Genomic DNA, 15,951 nt, shown 5'->3' with positions numbered 1-15,951 from the left:
AAAATCCAACCAATCAACAAACAAAAACGATGGTGCCGGAGAGATTGCGTTGTCAATGCACATTCGAGACCAGGAGCAAAGCAAAAACTTGTGTGCTTCAGTTGCATGAGAGCCACTAGTGATGGGTCACAATGACTTGGCTTTTATAAAGTTCCTGCCTCCAGGTTCCTGCCTGGGCTTCTTTCAATGATGTACACTGAATAAGCCATTTCTGTCCCAAGCTGGTTTTGGTCAACCATGACCAAATGCTGTAAACACCATTTACAGCAACAAAGAGAAATAAACTAAGGCAGGCCGTCTAGTGAGACCATGTTTCAAAAACAAGCAAACAAACAAACCAAAACAAAAAGGAATCTACCATGGCCTGGCATGGTGGTAAATGCTTTTAATCCCAGCACTCAGGAGACAGGCATGTGAGTCTCTGAGATTAAGGCCAGCCTGCTCTCTATAGGGAGTTCTAGGCCAGCGAGGGCTACATAGAAAGATTGTTTTAAAACGAACAAACAACAAAAACAAAAAAAGGGGAGGGGATGCCCTGGATATTTTCTTCTATGTTCCTGACATAGGAAATAATTACTTTCCCCAAACATTTCTATTTCCAGTGTGCGTTTGGCAGCAGCTGATGACAGAGCAGTCCTCCAAAGGCACTGGAATCTGAGGCCTGCAAGGATGGCGAGTAGAGGTGAGGTCTATGTTCCCAGAAGACCCTTGCCTCAGAAGGCACACAGATGCTCCTAGCAATTAGCCTCCTGGGACAGAATGATGCACCCAAAGCAATGCTCTGTCATCTCAATGCACCCCTCAAGAAGGGCTAGGTGACCAGGTATGGTGACATAATACCTGTAAACTCAGAACCTGAGAGACAGAGGAAAAATATCTCTGCAAGCCCAAGACCAGCTTGGGCTACATATCTGACCTCATCTGAAAAAGTAAAGGACAGGCTAAGTGGTGGGTACCTTGTGGGAGTCTTCCTATGAATGAGCCGCCAAGGCTTTGTGCAGCCAAGGAAGGGAGCCCTTGGCCCTAGCGCTGGTCTTGAATTGGCCCACAGCCTCCTGCAGGTCCTGCTTGAGAATGTCAGTTTCAGGCCACATTGAGCCAGAGTACACTCTGGGCCATGTTGTCGGAGTTATAACAGTTCAGCAGCACTGGGGATGGTCAGTGTCCATAGTCTGAATGGTACAAAACTCTCACACTTGCCAGCAGTCTAGCAATATGCAAGGGCCACACAGCCTTGAAGCAGAAGTCCATAGGTGGCAGTTACAGGAGTTAGGAACTTGCTCATCACCTGAAAACTAGTCATTCAAATGGATTCTCTTACAAAATTAGCTTCCAATCTCTCCTACAAATGAAGATGGCATCTCTCATGTGGGCTTATGAAGCCTCACAGCTCCTACTCACCAGCTCAGTGTCCTCCTGAAGCCAGCAGTCCCAGGGATGACATGCCTTTTGTCTGCAGTTTTGACTCTTGTCCACTTCAAAATAGCTTGGGGCTGGGTGTTGGTGGCACACACCTTTAATCCCAGCACACAAGAGGCAGAGTCAGGCAGATTTCTGTGAATTCTAGGCCAGTCTGGTCTACAGAGCAAGCTCCAGGACAGTCAGGGCTGTTACACACAGAAACCTTGCCTCGGAAAACCAAATAAATAAATAAACCAGCTTGGAGCACAGGGGGAACCAAGCCCTGGTAGATAAAGTCCACTAGTCCTGGGACCACAGAACTAATTCTCCCAGTTGTCAGGAAGGTCACACCTATGTTTTCAACATCCATGCCGTTCCCCAATGCTTACACAGTGTTCATATGCACAAGGATACAAGACGAGGCTAAGTCAGGTGGTGGTGGCACAAAAATACAAAGCCACCAGAGAAAACCTGTTTCGAATAAACAAAACAACAACAAAACAAAGGCAAGGCTGACCAGAACCTGTTTTCCTCCGGTTACCGGTTGTAATGGGTATATTGCTCTTTAGGGACAAGCATGATAACACTGGTATCATCCTTTTTTCTTTTCCTTTTTTTTTGACACAAGTTTTTGTGTAGCCTTGGCTGTCCTGGAACTAGCTCTGTAGATCAGTCTGTCCTCAAACTCAGAGATCTGCCTGTCTCTTCCTCCCGATGTGCTGGGATTAAAAGAATGTTCCACCACTGCTGGGCTGACACTGGTGTCATTCTCAGTCACCATGATGGTGACCAAATAGGGTAGACAGGCAGCTGCATGGCTTTTGTCTTCCTCTACTTCTTACCTTGGACACTGGGACAAAGGTGATGACTGTCGTTTGTTCTCCCTGGTGCTCCAGAGGCAGACAAGTTGAGTCATGTGCCCTGTCCTGTGTGTGTAATGGAGTGGGGCTTGGGTCCCTGTAACAGGGCAGTTTGCTCAGCTGTGTCCTCTTGGGGGTTTCGTTTTTCTGGAAACATTTCACTAAATTGTTGGTTTCAGGCCTGATATGTGAAGGTGACTTCTATGGCTTCCCGTCTGTCACTTTACAAGGTATCTTCTGAATTGTATGTATAATGTCCTTGGTCTTCTGACATGAAATAATGATGGCTGGGACTCACCAGCTTGCTGGCATGGCCTGTGCCAGTCTGGATAAACTACAATTCCAAGAGGTGGTTGCATAATAGACCATATATATGTGCATGTGTATGTGGTGTGCAAATATGTATGCATGTTTTACATGTGTCTGAACACCTGTGTGAGTGTGTATGCATGTGGGTGCCTGTACATATGGAGGCCCGAAGTTGGTGTTAGGAATTAACCTTTATCACGCTTCTGCCTCAGTCACTGAGGCAGGGTCTCTTGGTCAACCCCAGAACTTGCCAATATGACTTTTCTCATGAGCCAGCTTGCTCTGTCTTAGCTTCCCATGACTGGAATTACAGCCACTCACTGTATATTAATGCCATTTCTGGGACTCTGAAGTTAAGTTCTGGTCCTCACGTTTGTGCAGTGGGACTTTCACCACTCTGCCATATCCCAAGCCACCTCCATCCCAGGCCTCTTCCCAGCCCCCACCCATCCCACACCTCCCCACTTATTTCCATCATTTATCTTGTCCTAATGAGTAAGAAAGTGTTTCACATTGTCCTCTCCATCTCCCATGGAGGACGGGGATGGAACCCAGGGCCAGGACACTGGATATGCTAGACAAGAACTCTATCAGTGAGTTACATCTAGTTCTTAGTATTTTGAGACAGGGTCTTCCTGTGCAGCCCAGGCTGCCCTCAAACTTATAATCCCCTTGCCATAGCCTCCTGAATGCTGTACTCACAGGTGTGTGCCATCACACCTGGTTTAGGGTGGTAGATTTTTGCAAAATGCTTTTTCTGATTCAGTTGAGATGATCAAGGGTCAAATCATGTCCATGTTTAATTAATAAAATGGGACATGAGCACCTGTTGGGCTGTTCTTTGTTCTATTAATATTGTGTATTATACTGGTTGTGTTTCATCTCTAGAATTTTTTTTTTTTTTTTTTGAGACTGGCTGTCCTGGAACTCCATTTGTAGACCATACTGGCCTCACAGAGATCCGCCTGCCTCTATCTCCTGAGTGCTGGGATTAAAGGCGTGCACAACTACAATTGCTATCTATACAAGATATGTGGTGAATATATAGCTTGATAGTATTGCCTTCCATCCTGTGGCTAGGAGTTTTTAATTTTGACCAAATTCACCTCACTTTCTTCCTCTTTTGCCTAATATCAGGTCACAAAGATTTTTCTCCCATCTTTTCTTTAAAAGTTTTTAGCTTTAAGTTTTACATTTAAATCTGATTTAGGTCTGAGAATGCAGCTGAGTTAGTAGAATGCTTGCCTAGCGTATGCAAAACCCCAAGTTCAATCTCTAGCACCAGAGACTGATGGTACAGGCATCTCTAATCCGGGACTCTGGAAGTAGTGACAGGAGGATCATCAATTCAAGTCATCCTCAGCTATGGAACAACTTTGAGGTCAGCCTGGTCTGGCAAGATGGCTCAATCAGTAAAGTGCTTGTCACACTGGTACATGAATCTGAGTTCGATCCTAAGAATCCACAGAAAAAAACAAGGATGCTGCAGCTCATATTTGTAATTCCAGGTGGGATGGGGAAATAGGAGGATCCCGGAGCTTGCTGGCCAGCCAGTTTCTCCTATTCAGGAAGCTCCAGGTTCAGTAGAAGACCCTTCCTCAAAAATTACAGTGAAAAGCAATTAGGGAAACATCTGATGCTGACCTCTAGCCTCCACATGCGCGCGCTCACACACACACACACACACACACACACACACACACACACGCACATACATTCACATGTACACACACACAGGCACACACATTCACATGTACACACACACAGGCACACACATTCACATGTATACACACACAGGCACACACATTCACATGTACACACACATAGACACACACAATTCATTTGAATTTTTTTATTTTTGTTTTTGTTTGGATAGGGTCTTCTGGAGCCCAAGTTAGCTTCAAACTAGCTATGTATCCAAGAATGACTTTGAATTCCTAATCCTGCTCTACACCTTCCCCAATTACAAGTATGTGTAGTCAGGAGTTTCTGTCCCGCTTGGTCCTGAAGTCCTTTAGTCCCATATAAACACAAAGAGGCTTATATTAATTATAAACTGTTTGGCCAATGGCTTGGGTTTCTTATTCACTAGCTCTTTCTCTCTCTCTCCTCTTTCCCCCCCTCTCTCTCCCTCTCTCTCTCACCCTCTTTCTCTCTGTCTTCCTCTCGCTCCCTCTCTCTCTCTCTCTCTCTCACCCCCCCTCTTTCCCTCTCGCTCTCCCCCCTCTCTCCCTCTCTCTCACCCCCCTCTTTCCCTCTCTCTCGCTCTCCCTCTCTCTCTTTGGTTTTTTGAGACAGGATTGGTCTGTATTGTTTTGGAGCCTGTCCTGGAACTTGCTCTGTAGACCAGGCTGGCCTCGAACTCACAAAGATCCGCCTGCCTCTGCCTCCCTTGTGCTGGGATTAAAGGCGTGCGCCACCAACGCCTGGCCTCACTATCTCTCTCTTAATAATTAATCTATTTCTATTATTCTATGTATCTCCACATGTTCTTGGGTTACTGATGATGTCCGGACCTCTTGCTCATTCAGCAACTACATGGTGTCTCCCTTGTGACTCACTGTCTAACTTCTTCTTCCCAGAATTCTCCTACTCTGGTAGCCCTGCCTATACTTCCTGCCTGGCTACATCCTGCCTGGCCATTGACCAAAACAGCTTTATTCAGGGTCAGGGAGGAAAGTCTACCTGCTCCTGTGATCAACCTGCCAAGGATGGTTAGGGGGATTTAGGTGCTTTAGGCAGGGGATACTCAAATGTCCAGCTGTATGAGCAATCTGTACGTGTTCTTAGAGGGCTGGCTCAATTCCCCTAAAATAGTTTGAATTCAGTTCCTTTTGTCTTGAGAGAAGCCCCTGCAGCATGCCATGCACCTGGGAACTCTCTGTCTTCCTGACAGAGGGCTGTATATTGGTCAGGAAGAGTTCACATCACATCCACTTGAAGGACAACCCTTGTCACAGGATTCCAGGAAATATCTGTCAGTCTTATTGGGCCCATATACAAAAATTCTTTCATCAGCACAGTCCCCATATACTTTCACTGCATGAACACAGAGTCTTCCAGGGACTGACCTTGCTCCTCTCTCTTCACCTGCCATGATCCTACAGTGTCATCTCTACCTGTGCTGTCCTGTTCCAGCCTAGGTTCCTGAAGTCCAGTGTTGGCACAGGGTGAAGAGTGTGACCTCCAGATGTGGCCTGGGGAAGGAGGGAGACTTAGTGAGAGCCCCAGTGTGACAGCTCTTACAGGTAGCCAGTTGTCCACACAATCTCAAAGGCAAGAAAGCTGAGGACCAAGTGGGTCCTAAAAGGTGGCCAATGGGGCAACCACTCAGCTGCCCACCGAGGATGGCTAAGGATTAAGGTTGAGCTAGGTATGGTGGTCCACCTAATTCTAGCACTCTGGAGGCCGAAGCAGAGACTAGAGGATCTCTGAGTTTGGTGGTAGCCTGGTCTACAAAGCAAGTGCTAGGACAGCCAGGGCTACACAGAGAAACACTGCCTCAAAAATGCGCCCCCACACACACTCACGCAAGAAAAGAAAGAAAAAAGAAAAGGAAAACTTAAGGCTGAGCCTGGGAGGTGGCCACCTGTCATTTTCATCATGGTCCAGTTCAGCAGTGACTGATGGAGATGGCAACACCAGAGACCTGGGAAGAGAGATGGTAAGAAATGTAGGGTTAGCCACGGCCTGGGTGGGAAGCATTGCTGCACGTCTGCCCATGTGTGGGTGTCTGATGGAGAGTGAACTCCACGTGCCAGATTGTTCAGTATTGCTAAGCCTAATGGTTCCGGGCAGTACCAGAACCATGGAGAAAGAGGTGAGGCACCCATAGCCTGTTGCAGAACCCAGAGCTGGTGTCTTCCTACGTGGGGAGGACACTGTCCCAATGCAGGAGTATAGGTTCTGCCAAGTCCTCCAAGACAGGTAGTTTGGTGGCCTGAAAGGTCCTAAATGTCTCCTGGAAGGGTTGGCTGGCTCTGACAAGTCTGGCCCCAACAACCCGCGCCCCCTCTCCCCCTGCGTACGCCCAGATCACGCAAAATCACTAGCTGCTGCTGGGCCTGTTTATGCCAGTCACTTCACTCCTTTCTCATGTTGAAATGTAGCTTTCCTCCCTTTGCCAGTTTCCTAGAGTGCAGAAATCCAAACCGGGGCGGGGCGGGGCTGGGCGTGCTTGGGCGGGACTCCGGGCAGCCCCTGCCTGCAAATCCGGGGCTCAGAGCCTAGCAGGAGGGCGTTCAGCTGTTGCGCCATGGGGAGCAACAACGCGGCCGATGGCGGTGGACTGTTGGCGGGGCGTGGGCCAGAGACCCTGGGGACTGGCGCCGGGCTTGGAGGCGCGGGTGTGGCGGCGCTGGTGGGGGGCGTGCTGCTCATCGTCATGGTGTTGGCTGGGAACTCACTCGTGTGCCTGAGCGTGGCCTCCGAACGCACCCTGCAGACCCCCACCAACTACTTCATCGTGAGCCTGGCGGCTGCAGACCTCCTTCTCGCAATACTAGTGCTGCCACTCTTTGTCTACTCCGAGGTGAGTCTCAGTGCGCTCTTGCCCCATCTCCGCACCTTTGCTCCACTCACCCCCACCCCACCCCCCGCCCGTGCACAGTGGGGCTTCTTGGACCCTCAGCAACCTTGAGCCAGGGCGCTTGTAGGGGATCCAGCTCTCCTCACTCCTGACTGCCCACCATCTCTGCTCTTCAAAATCCATCGCCAATTTTGTCTGTCAGTCACTCGACCATCCTCTGGATCCCTTCCTATTCTCTGACTGTGATCTGCTGACCCAGAGAGGGTTTGTGGCCCTGGAACCAAGGATCGAAGATAGTGTATTTCCCATTTAAGTCCTGGCTTCCACTTCAGAAATACTGCCCCCCTAACCCCTGCCAAAAGCCAGGCAGAATGACAGGCAAGTGTGACAGACACACATCACTGCCAGTGACCACTGCCTTTTTGGGACCACACACACACACACACACACACACACACACACAGAGAGAGAGAGAGAGAGAGAGAGAGAGAGAGAGAGAGAGAGAGAGAGAGAGAGACTGACTGACTGACTTGTGCCTGTGCCAGCTCACCTTGTGGAAGAAGCCCAAAACCTGCAGCCACTCGACTGCCAGGAGCTTGGAGCAGAAGGCCTGGGCAGGATAGTAACCTGGGGGCGGCTAAGGGGAGTGGGTCAGAACCTTTTGGAGACTCCTGGGACAGAGTCACTCCAGACCAGCTCTGGCTCTTAGGTGTGTTTGCTATGGTGCCAACTCTTCTTTCTGCCCCAGGTTTGGCCAGAGAAAAGCTGCTTAGGACAGGAATAGGGACATGGTGGCCTGGACTATGGGGGAGGGGGGATGGGATGCATGGGATTTCTAAGGAAGACACTGTGAGTCCTGGAGCTAGGGCAGAGGCCAACAGCCGCGCTTGACCCCAGGTCCTCCCCAAGGGACAGACGTCACTATGATGATTCCTAAGCTCCTAATCGTCCCAGATTGGTGTGAAGGGATTTGGTGATGGGTGGGTTGAGATGTTTGTATGTGGCTTTGCCCTTGAGGATGAATACTCCATGCAGATTCACGGAGGGCCCTCTGAAGTCTTTGTACTTTTAGGACACATTTGTCCTCAGGACAATTGTCATGTGTAGACCGTAGCAAGTGAAGAGACCCATCCAAAGTCCCACAGCAGTGACAGTTGAAGTAAGCAGGTAACTCTTAGCTGAGTCTTGGAGGTGGGTAGGATTTGCGTTTTGTGGACAGAGGGTCAGACCTCAGCCCCACCCCACCCCACCCCAGCTTCACCAAGCTTCTCACCTGAGTCAAGAGGCAGGTCTGTCTGTCTCCTCTGTCTGCTCTAACGCAAGTGTCCCCAACTGCCTCAGATTCACCTTGGGCTCATATGCCCCCATCCCTTCTAATTAACACAGTCATTGCTTCCCCCCAACAAGAATGGGGGTCAGAAAGTCAGCGGCTGAAAGGTCAGGTCTTGTGTTTCTTTTCGGCAACCTCTTCGTGTCTAGGTCCAAGGTGGCGTGTGGCTGCTCAGCCTCCGCCTCTGTGACACCCTCATGGCCATGGATGTCATGCTATGTACTGCCTCCATCTTCAACCTGTGCGCCATCAGCGTGGACAGGTGGGTACCCGGACGACCCCTCTCCCACCCCCACCTCCCAGTCACCCGCCCAACTCGGCGCCCTCACCACACCTGTGTCACTCTAGGTTCGTGGCCGTGACGGTGCCGCTGAGCTACAACCAGCAGGGCCAGCGCCAGCTGCTGCTCATCGCCGCCACATGGCTGCTGTCCGCTGCGGTGGCTGCGCCGGTGCTGTGCGGCCTCAACGATGTGCCCGGCCGCGATCCAGCGGTGTGCCGCCTGGAGGACCGCGACTACGTGGTCTACTCGTCCGTTTGCTCCTTCTTCCTGCCCTGTCCGCTCATGCTACTGCTTTACTGGGCCACTTTTCGAAGCCTGCGACGCTGGGAGGCAGCCCGGCACACCAAGCTGCACAGCCGCGCACCGCGTAGACCCAGCGGCCCGGGTCCACCCGTGTCGGACCGTGCTCAGGGTCTCTTCTTCCCAGACTGTCTGCCCCCTTCACCCAGCCTCTTGCAGAGCTCCAGCGGCTCCAGCCAGCCTGAGCCAGATCTCTCTCAGAGACCCTGCGGCCCCGAGCGTCTGCTCCCGGATGCAGCGATCCCGCAAGCGCCCGCACCGCCTTCCCGCGGAAGAAGGGGAGCCAAGATCACGGGAAGGGAGCGCAAGGCAATGAGAGTCCTGCCGGTGGTAGTTGGTGGGTTCCTGCCCCGGGGCAAGAGCTGATAGTGGGGAGGGGTCCCGGGCTCTGAGGCGGGAGGTGTGGATTGGAAGGGTAAAAGGTGGCGGGGTGGGGGACCTCAAGGGCAGGAGTACAGGCTCACGCCACCCACCCCCAGGGGCATTCCTGATGTGTTGGACGCCTTTCTTCGTGGTGCACATCACGCGGGCGCTGTGTTCGGCTTGTTTCGTGCCCTCTCGCTTGGTCAGTGCGGTCACCTGGCTAGGCTATGTCAACAGTGCCCTCAACCCCATCATCTACACCGTCTTCAATGCCGAGTTCCGAAGCGTCTTCCGCAAGTCTCTCCGTCTCTGCTGCTGAAAAGGCCACTGGTGTCCTGAGGTCAAAGAGACCCAGGCCTGTGTGCGGAATGCGCTGGCGCGTCTAATTAAACGAATTATTTCCTAACCCATTTTTACGAAGACTGGGGGTTGGGGAGAAGCAAGGAAAAGAGGAAGGTTTTTTGCCTAGATGGTGGGCTTGGCTAACTCCTGCTTTTGAGGATGTCGCAGGATCAGCTTCAGGAGGTTTAAAAGTCTCTTCTGCCCCAGGAAGAGTAGAACTACTTCAGCTGGCTTAGTTTCCCCTCAACATGTAAAGTGACCAAGTGTCTAGCTGGGAGAGGAGCTAGAGGAATTTCCTGAGGCTCCTGGGTCCCCAGGATCCTGTCCAGGCCAGCTTTAGCTCCTTGGAAAGCTAGGTAGGGAGGGCTCTGCTGTCATTGAAGCGGGCAGGGGCATCATTTTGGAAGCTTTCTTGAGTACAGTACACATAGCTTCCTGCCAGTCTGTCTCCAGAAGATACACCAAATTCTCAAAGTCCCACTAAGGTGCCCTCTGAGAGGGAGCCCTAAACTCAGATCCACCCAGCCCATCTTTACCCTACGGATGTCCAGAGGCTGGATTCAAGGTGGTTGCAAGCAGCTCCTGCGCTAGAGCTCTTTGGTCAAGGCCTAGCCCAGCAAGAAGAGATGACTCCCTCCTGGTAGGGGCAGCACACCCTAACATTTTCCCCTCCCCATCCTGTCACGGGAGAGATGTAAGTCAGGACTGCCAAGGAGGTTTTTAGTGGGGTTCCACATCAAAAGCAACAGGCACAAGGCATCACTCTGTTCTCAGTGTGCAAACCCCTTGCATTAAAGAGGTCCTTGTTGGATAAGGGGCAATTCCCCAGGACTGAGGGTACTATGGCCTCATTGGTTTGGATGTTCAATGCCCCCTGGTGGGGTCTCTGTTGACCTTCCAGGACTAGCATACTCCTAGGGGGTCAATGGAGTCATGGGTTCACATCTGTCCACATACCATCTAATGTTAATGGAATTGGGGATCCCTCAAATTTTACCCCTGGAGACCCTAGGATACCAAATGTGCCTGGCCTGTGCTGACTCCCACTGAAAAGTTCTGCAAATACAAATACACTGCTGAGACTCACAGTGAGTGGAGCAGAAGTCACTGGAAGCTTGATACAGCTTGGGGAACTGAGCCCTAAGTGCCTATTTCCTGAGACTCTTTGGGTTTCTTTCTTAGAGGAAATGGAAAGTATAAATTGAATCAATTCTAGGTGGCATGTGGTAGCCACTGCTCTTGGATGGTCACCACCCCAAAAACGATCTTGGTGTTCTGGGCCTTCACATAGAGCCACTCCTTGGGGGTAGACACCCTGGATGCCCCCTGCAGGCTGTCCTGTGGTTAGCAGTGGCTGGCCATTTTCTTGTTTGAGGAACTGTTGGGTACAGATGACTTACTTGCCAAGCACTTTTGTCTTTTTCTTTTTTTTTTTTTTCTTTTTTTTTTTCCTTTGGTTTTTCAAGACAGGGTTTCTCTGTGTAGCTTTGGAGGCACTTTTGTCTTTTTTCTGCTCTCACTGTGCAAACTGAGCTGTGCTGTGTAACTTCTGCCTACTCTTTATGGACTGGGTAGCTAGCTGGTTAGAGCTGAGAGCTACTCAGCTGCCAGAAAAGCATTTCTGGGAATAATGGGAAGGCCCCTACTCAAAGGGTTAAAGAGTCCCCAGGTTTGATTCCAGCAGAAATAAACAGGGTACTCATGAAGACCTTACTCAGTGGGAAGGGCCTCAGCCTTGGAGCCTCCAGGTGCCTGGCTCACTGATAAGCCTTGGGGAAGAGGCAAGGACCCCACAGAATTGGGATCTCCTTACTTACATATGTGCCCCTTCCTCAACTAATGCTATAGTTCACATTGAGGGACCTCAGGGGTCTGCTGGGTGTAGAAGGACCTTCTGGCAGAAGGAGGGATGTTCTTGGCCCAGTGTAGGGTTTTAGAGATGATTTTCTTACACATATCAAGGTGTGAAGCTGGTGTGTATCTCACAGGAATTGTTTTAGAAGTAGGTGTAAGAATTGGTTAAGTCCATAAGTTCATCTTAAACTTGAAGACACTCCCCTAGACCCTGGCTAAGTCCGAATATCCCCTACATAGTTCAGGGGAGCCTCAGGACCCTGACTGAGGCATTTCTGAAATTTAGAAGCTTCCATAATGTGCTTCTCTGGCAGTGTTCTTTGTCAGTAGGAGCATCAGGTCTCATTCCAAGATCAGCCAAGTCTAGTACCTAAGTATGAGTATCCCTCATAGGTCTCTGCCCCCTTAGCTGCTCCCAGAGACAATGTCTAGAATGGTCCTGGGTTATGAGAAGGGAGAGTGAAGAAAAACAAAGACAACCAGGACTTTGCATGCAGAAGCCCTGGTGTCAGACCAAACAGATATTTCAATGTGCATGAAAAAGGATGCCCTGGGAGATTCCTGAAAGTCCTTCAGCTGCTCATGGCATTGCCTGGACACAGCAGAGAGGATATGGAGCTAAGCTGTCTCAGGTTCTCCTGAAACCTTCCGCTAGAGAAAGATAGGTTGGAAACTCCTTGGCCATGAAGGCAATGAAGGTAGACCAACAAGAGGATCGTGGCAGGCCTACATCCCCACAGCGGGACACATGGAGTGCACAGCTCACACTCACACACAGTCAGGACACAGCAGAAACCCTCTGGCCATCTGAATATAAAGTGGGCTTTGTCAGGGTGCCATCCAGGTAGGGGATGGGGGCTTTATTTACAACCTTATTAACAGATAAAACAGATATGTACACGTGGCATAGGGTACTCCCATGGGTAATGGGACACTCATGGATCCAGGGGTGAAAGAGCACCGTGATAGGTCAAGGGCCCTGGGCTGTGGCAGAGTGCCCCATTCTGAAAGTCACCAGTATTCCTTGATCTCTGACAGGAGTTCATTTCCAAGGGCATAGTCTCTTTGTTAACAACTTGTCCGGCAAGTTTCCCATGGCCCCACTTCTCAGCAGCCCCCATAGTCATCAGAGGGCCTAAGTCTATGACAGCTTCACAGTAGAGCAGGGAGTGGCCTGGCTCAAACAGCAACTTTTTCTATTACACTTTCTTCAACATGAACTTCATCAGCCTGGACAGTGACAGATGTTGACTGGCCACAGACATGCTGATGGTCTTTCCAGTCCTGGAAGGAAAGACAGCCATGTTAGCAGGAAGGACCATAGGGACCCACTGTGGTACAGAGCAACACATCACCTGTGGATGGACCATGGACTTCACTATTAGGCAGCTGTTTGTGAACTGTCAGAGTGAAGGAAGGTTCCTGTCAGGGCCTGTGTGTCACCCTCTGGGGCTGCTGGAGATCAGAGAACAAAAGGCATGTGCACATGTGCAGAAGGAGACTGAATATGGTCATGCATCCATGTATTGTTGTCAGTTTTTATTGTTTTGTTTTATTTTTGAGACAGGATCTCGCTATTATGAGGCTCTGGCTGTCCTGGAACTCACTATGTAGAGCAGGCTGCTCTCAAACTCACAGAGATCCTCCTGCCTCTGTCTCCCGGGTCCTGGGATTAAAGGTGTGCACGACCATCCCCTGCTGCTGTTAGAATTTCAATGAGGTTGGGCGCAGTGGTTTACGCCTGTAACCCCAGCATGTGGGAGGCTGAGACATGAGAATAGCCATGAGTGAGACCAGCCTAGGCTAGCAGCATAAACAAAGAAATAAATACATTTATATGTGGTATTGTCATCCATACTGGTGGTATTCATAACTTCGACAATGTGTGTGCATGCGTACAGACAGACAGACAGACAGACAGACAGACAGACAGACAGACAGACACACACACACACACACACACACACACACACACACACACACACACGCGCGCGCCCAGGAAAGCAGAAATAAGCATATCCTAAAGGTGAGGGGTCACCTCAGGAAAGGCCTGTTTTATGTTCGTAATAAAAAAATTGCCCCAAGTGATAAAAATACACATAGCTGTAGAGTGTGGGCCAGCAAACTGTGTGCATCAGACCCTGGCAGTCACCTACACAACTAGACTCTGTCCCTAATAACTGGTATGAACTGGCATGGTGCCTTGGAGCTGTGGATCCTGGCCAGGTCCCCAAGGAATCCTAGATGCTTTCTTCTGTGAGGTGAACAAATGGGTCCCCCATGGATGAGGAAGCCTAAGGCACTGCCAGTGTCCACCCTAAGCAACAAGCAAGCCTCTACTCAGGTCTCTGAGCAAAAATGCAAATATGCAAGACTGATTCTTTGTTGTTGGTGTTTTGAGACATGGTTTCTCTGTGTAACATCTCTGGTTGTTCTTTAGTGCTTTGTAGACCAGACTGGCCTGGAACTCACAGAGATCTGCTTGCCTCTGCCTCCTGAATGCTGAGAATAAGGCGTGTACCACCACCACCCAGCAAGACCGATTCTTGAAACCTCAAATTCTGAATTAAAAACAAAAATAAAAACAAACAAACAAATATAAACTAACTTCATTGTTTAACTTCATTGTTTGAAAAGCCAGGATTGGCCTGGTGGCAGTGGCACATGCCTTTAATCCCAGCACTCGGGAGGCAGAGGCAGGTGGATCTCTGTGAGTTCGAGGCCAGCCTGGTCTCCAGAGTGAGTGCCAGGATAGGCTCCAAAGCTACACAGAGAAACCCTGTCTCAAAAAACAAAACAAAACAAAACAAAACAAAATTCCATTAAGGACTAGTCCCTATCTGACTAAAAACAATCCACGTTCATAGATGAAACTGTGATGTCTTTGGCTTATTTGAAAAGGCTCAGCCATGACCAAGACAGCAGGTGCTGATGCTCGACAAGACTTCCTCAGAGAAGCATTCCTGTATGGACATTTCAGATTCTCCACAGCGTTGAAGCTACAGGCCTGACACTATGGTGGGAAACAGACACACCTACATTCTGGTCCCTGGAGACAGGCCCTGTTACGTGGCTAATGTGCGGAAGTGTGTGCTGAGGCTTAGGTTATTCCTAATCCTCTCAGCTGACAGCTTCAGGTGCATCCTGTGGCTCCTGTAGGCACCTGTATAGCTTCTGTACACAATATGCAAATTTACACATGTTCTTTCCTGTATATGCCAAGCTCAGTATAACTAAAACTTTAAAATTAACATGCTTTCCAAAAGCTAAGATGTTACACTGGGAATGGTGGTGAAAGCCTATAACCTCAGCACTTGGGATGCTGTGGCAAAAAGGATCACAAGTTAAAGGCCAGCCTGGGATACATAGGAAACCCTGTATCAAAAAAGAAAAAAATACAGCCTGGCATAGCGGCACACACCTTTAATCTCAGCACTCAGTTGGCAGAGGCAGGTGGATCTCTGTGAGTTTGAAGCCAGTCTGGTCTACAGAGAGAGTTCCAGGGCAGCCAAAGCTATACAGAGAGACCCTGTCTCATTATTTTTTATTTTATGTGTACGGGTATTTTCCCTGAACATACGTACTGTTTGTGCCTAGTGTTCATGGAGGGCAGAGGAGGGTGTCAGATCCCCTGGTACTCGACTTATGATGTGATGGTTGTAAGCCATCATGTGGGTGCTTGCCATTGAACCCAGGTCTTCTGCAAGAACAGAAGTGCTCTTACCCGATGAGCCATCTCTCCAGTCCCCTACATTCATTTTATATCAATTCAAATGAAGAAGCTGAACACGCCTTTATCCCAGCTCTTGGGAGGCAGAGGCAGGTGGATTTCTAAGTTTGAGGCCAGCCTGGTAGACAGTGAGTTCCAAGATAGCCAGGGCCACACAGAGAAATGCTGTCCCACCCAAAACAAACAAAACAAAAACTAGAAAGAAAGGAAGGAAGGAAGGAAGGAAGGAAGGAAGGAAGGAAGGAAGGAAGGAAGGAAGGAAGAAGCAAGCTGGAGTGTTTGTCTTTATTGATGAAGGACATCAAAAGAGGGCTGAAATCCCAGCATTCGGAAGCCAGAAGCAAGTAGATCTCTGTGGGTTGGAGGCCAGCCTGCTCTACAAAGTAAGTTCCTGGACAGCCTGAGCTGTTACACAGAGAAAGCCTGTGTGTGTGTGGGTGGTGGTTGTGGTGGTGGTGGTGCTGACTTAGCACCATGGAACAACTTGGCTGAACTTTTCTCAGTGCAAAAGCTTGTTAGTAGAGTTCAGAAGACAAACTTCTAATTTTGCTCCCCAAATCTCTGGTACCCCTGAGACAAGTGCAGCTGCAGAGATGACCAGAGAACATGGGTCATACCTTCTCTTTAAACCCCAGAGGCAATGGCTCCTGT

At 49.8% G+C, this 15,951-nt stretch overlaps 2 protein-coding genes across 9 annotated transcripts in view; one reads left to right on the top strand and one right to left on the bottom strand.

The window, feature by feature from the left end:
• Nucleotides 1–6,702: 6,702 nt before the first annotated feature.
• On the top strand, nt 6,703–10,468 carry Drd4 (dopamine receptor D4). The gene is made up of 4 exons (XM_027408971.2): nt 6,703–7,101; nt 8,578–8,690; nt 8,777–9,348; nt 9,491–10,468. The coding sequence occupies exons 1-4, from the start codon at nt 6,826–6,828 to the stop codon at nt 9,691–9,693; spliced, it is 1,164 nt and encodes a 387-aa protein (XP_027264772.1). The 5' UTR covers nt 6,703–6,825; the 3' UTR covers nt 9,694–10,468.
• Nucleotides 10,469–12,391: 1,923 nt separating this feature from the next.
• Nucleotides 12,392–15,951, bottom strand: part of Deaf1 (DEAF1 transcription factor) — a 30,580-nt gene continuing 27,020 nt past the window's right edge. For 5 of the 8 annotated variants that reach the window (XM_027408955.2, XM_027408956.2, XM_027408957.2 and 2 more), the window contains one exon: nt 12,394–12,854. In XM_027408955.2, coding sequence (XP_027264756.1) covers nt 12,750–12,854 — 105 coding nt within the window. In that variant the 3' untranslated portion in view covers nt 12,394–12,749. Of the gene's footprint in view, nt 12,855–15,951 lie in introns of all 8 variants that reach the window. The other 3 variants (XM_035442110.1, XM_027408959.2, XM_027408961.2) reach the window with 1 other exon arrangement.

The sequence above is a fragment of the Cricetulus griseus genome, chromosome 3 (assembly GCF_003668045.3).
Source record: "Cricetulus griseus strain 17A/GY chromosome 3, alternate assembly CriGri-PICRH-1.0, whole genome shotgun sequence".
In the NCBI taxonomy this organism is placed as follows: Eukaryota; Metazoa; Chordata; class Mammalia; order Rodentia; family Cricetidae; genus Cricetulus; species Cricetulus griseus.
Note: the sequence above shows the minus strand (reverse complement) of the source record. Positions and strands in the feature narration are given on the sequence as shown.

Bases quoted from the DNA above. Each gene is read 5' to 3' on its own strand.
- Drd4 (XM_027408971.2), top strand. From the start codon at position 6,826: ATGGGGAGCAACAACGCGGCCGATGGCGGTGGACTGTTGGCGGGGCGT. The intron at 7,102-8,577 runs GTGAGTCTCAGT...CTTCGTGTCTAG, and splicing joins CACTCTTTGTCTACTCCGAG to GTCCAAGGTGGCGTGTGGCT. The intron at 8,691-8,776 runs GTGGGTACCCGG...GTGTCACTCTAG, and splicing joins TGCGCCATCAGCGTGGACAG to GTTCGTGGCCGTGACGGTGC.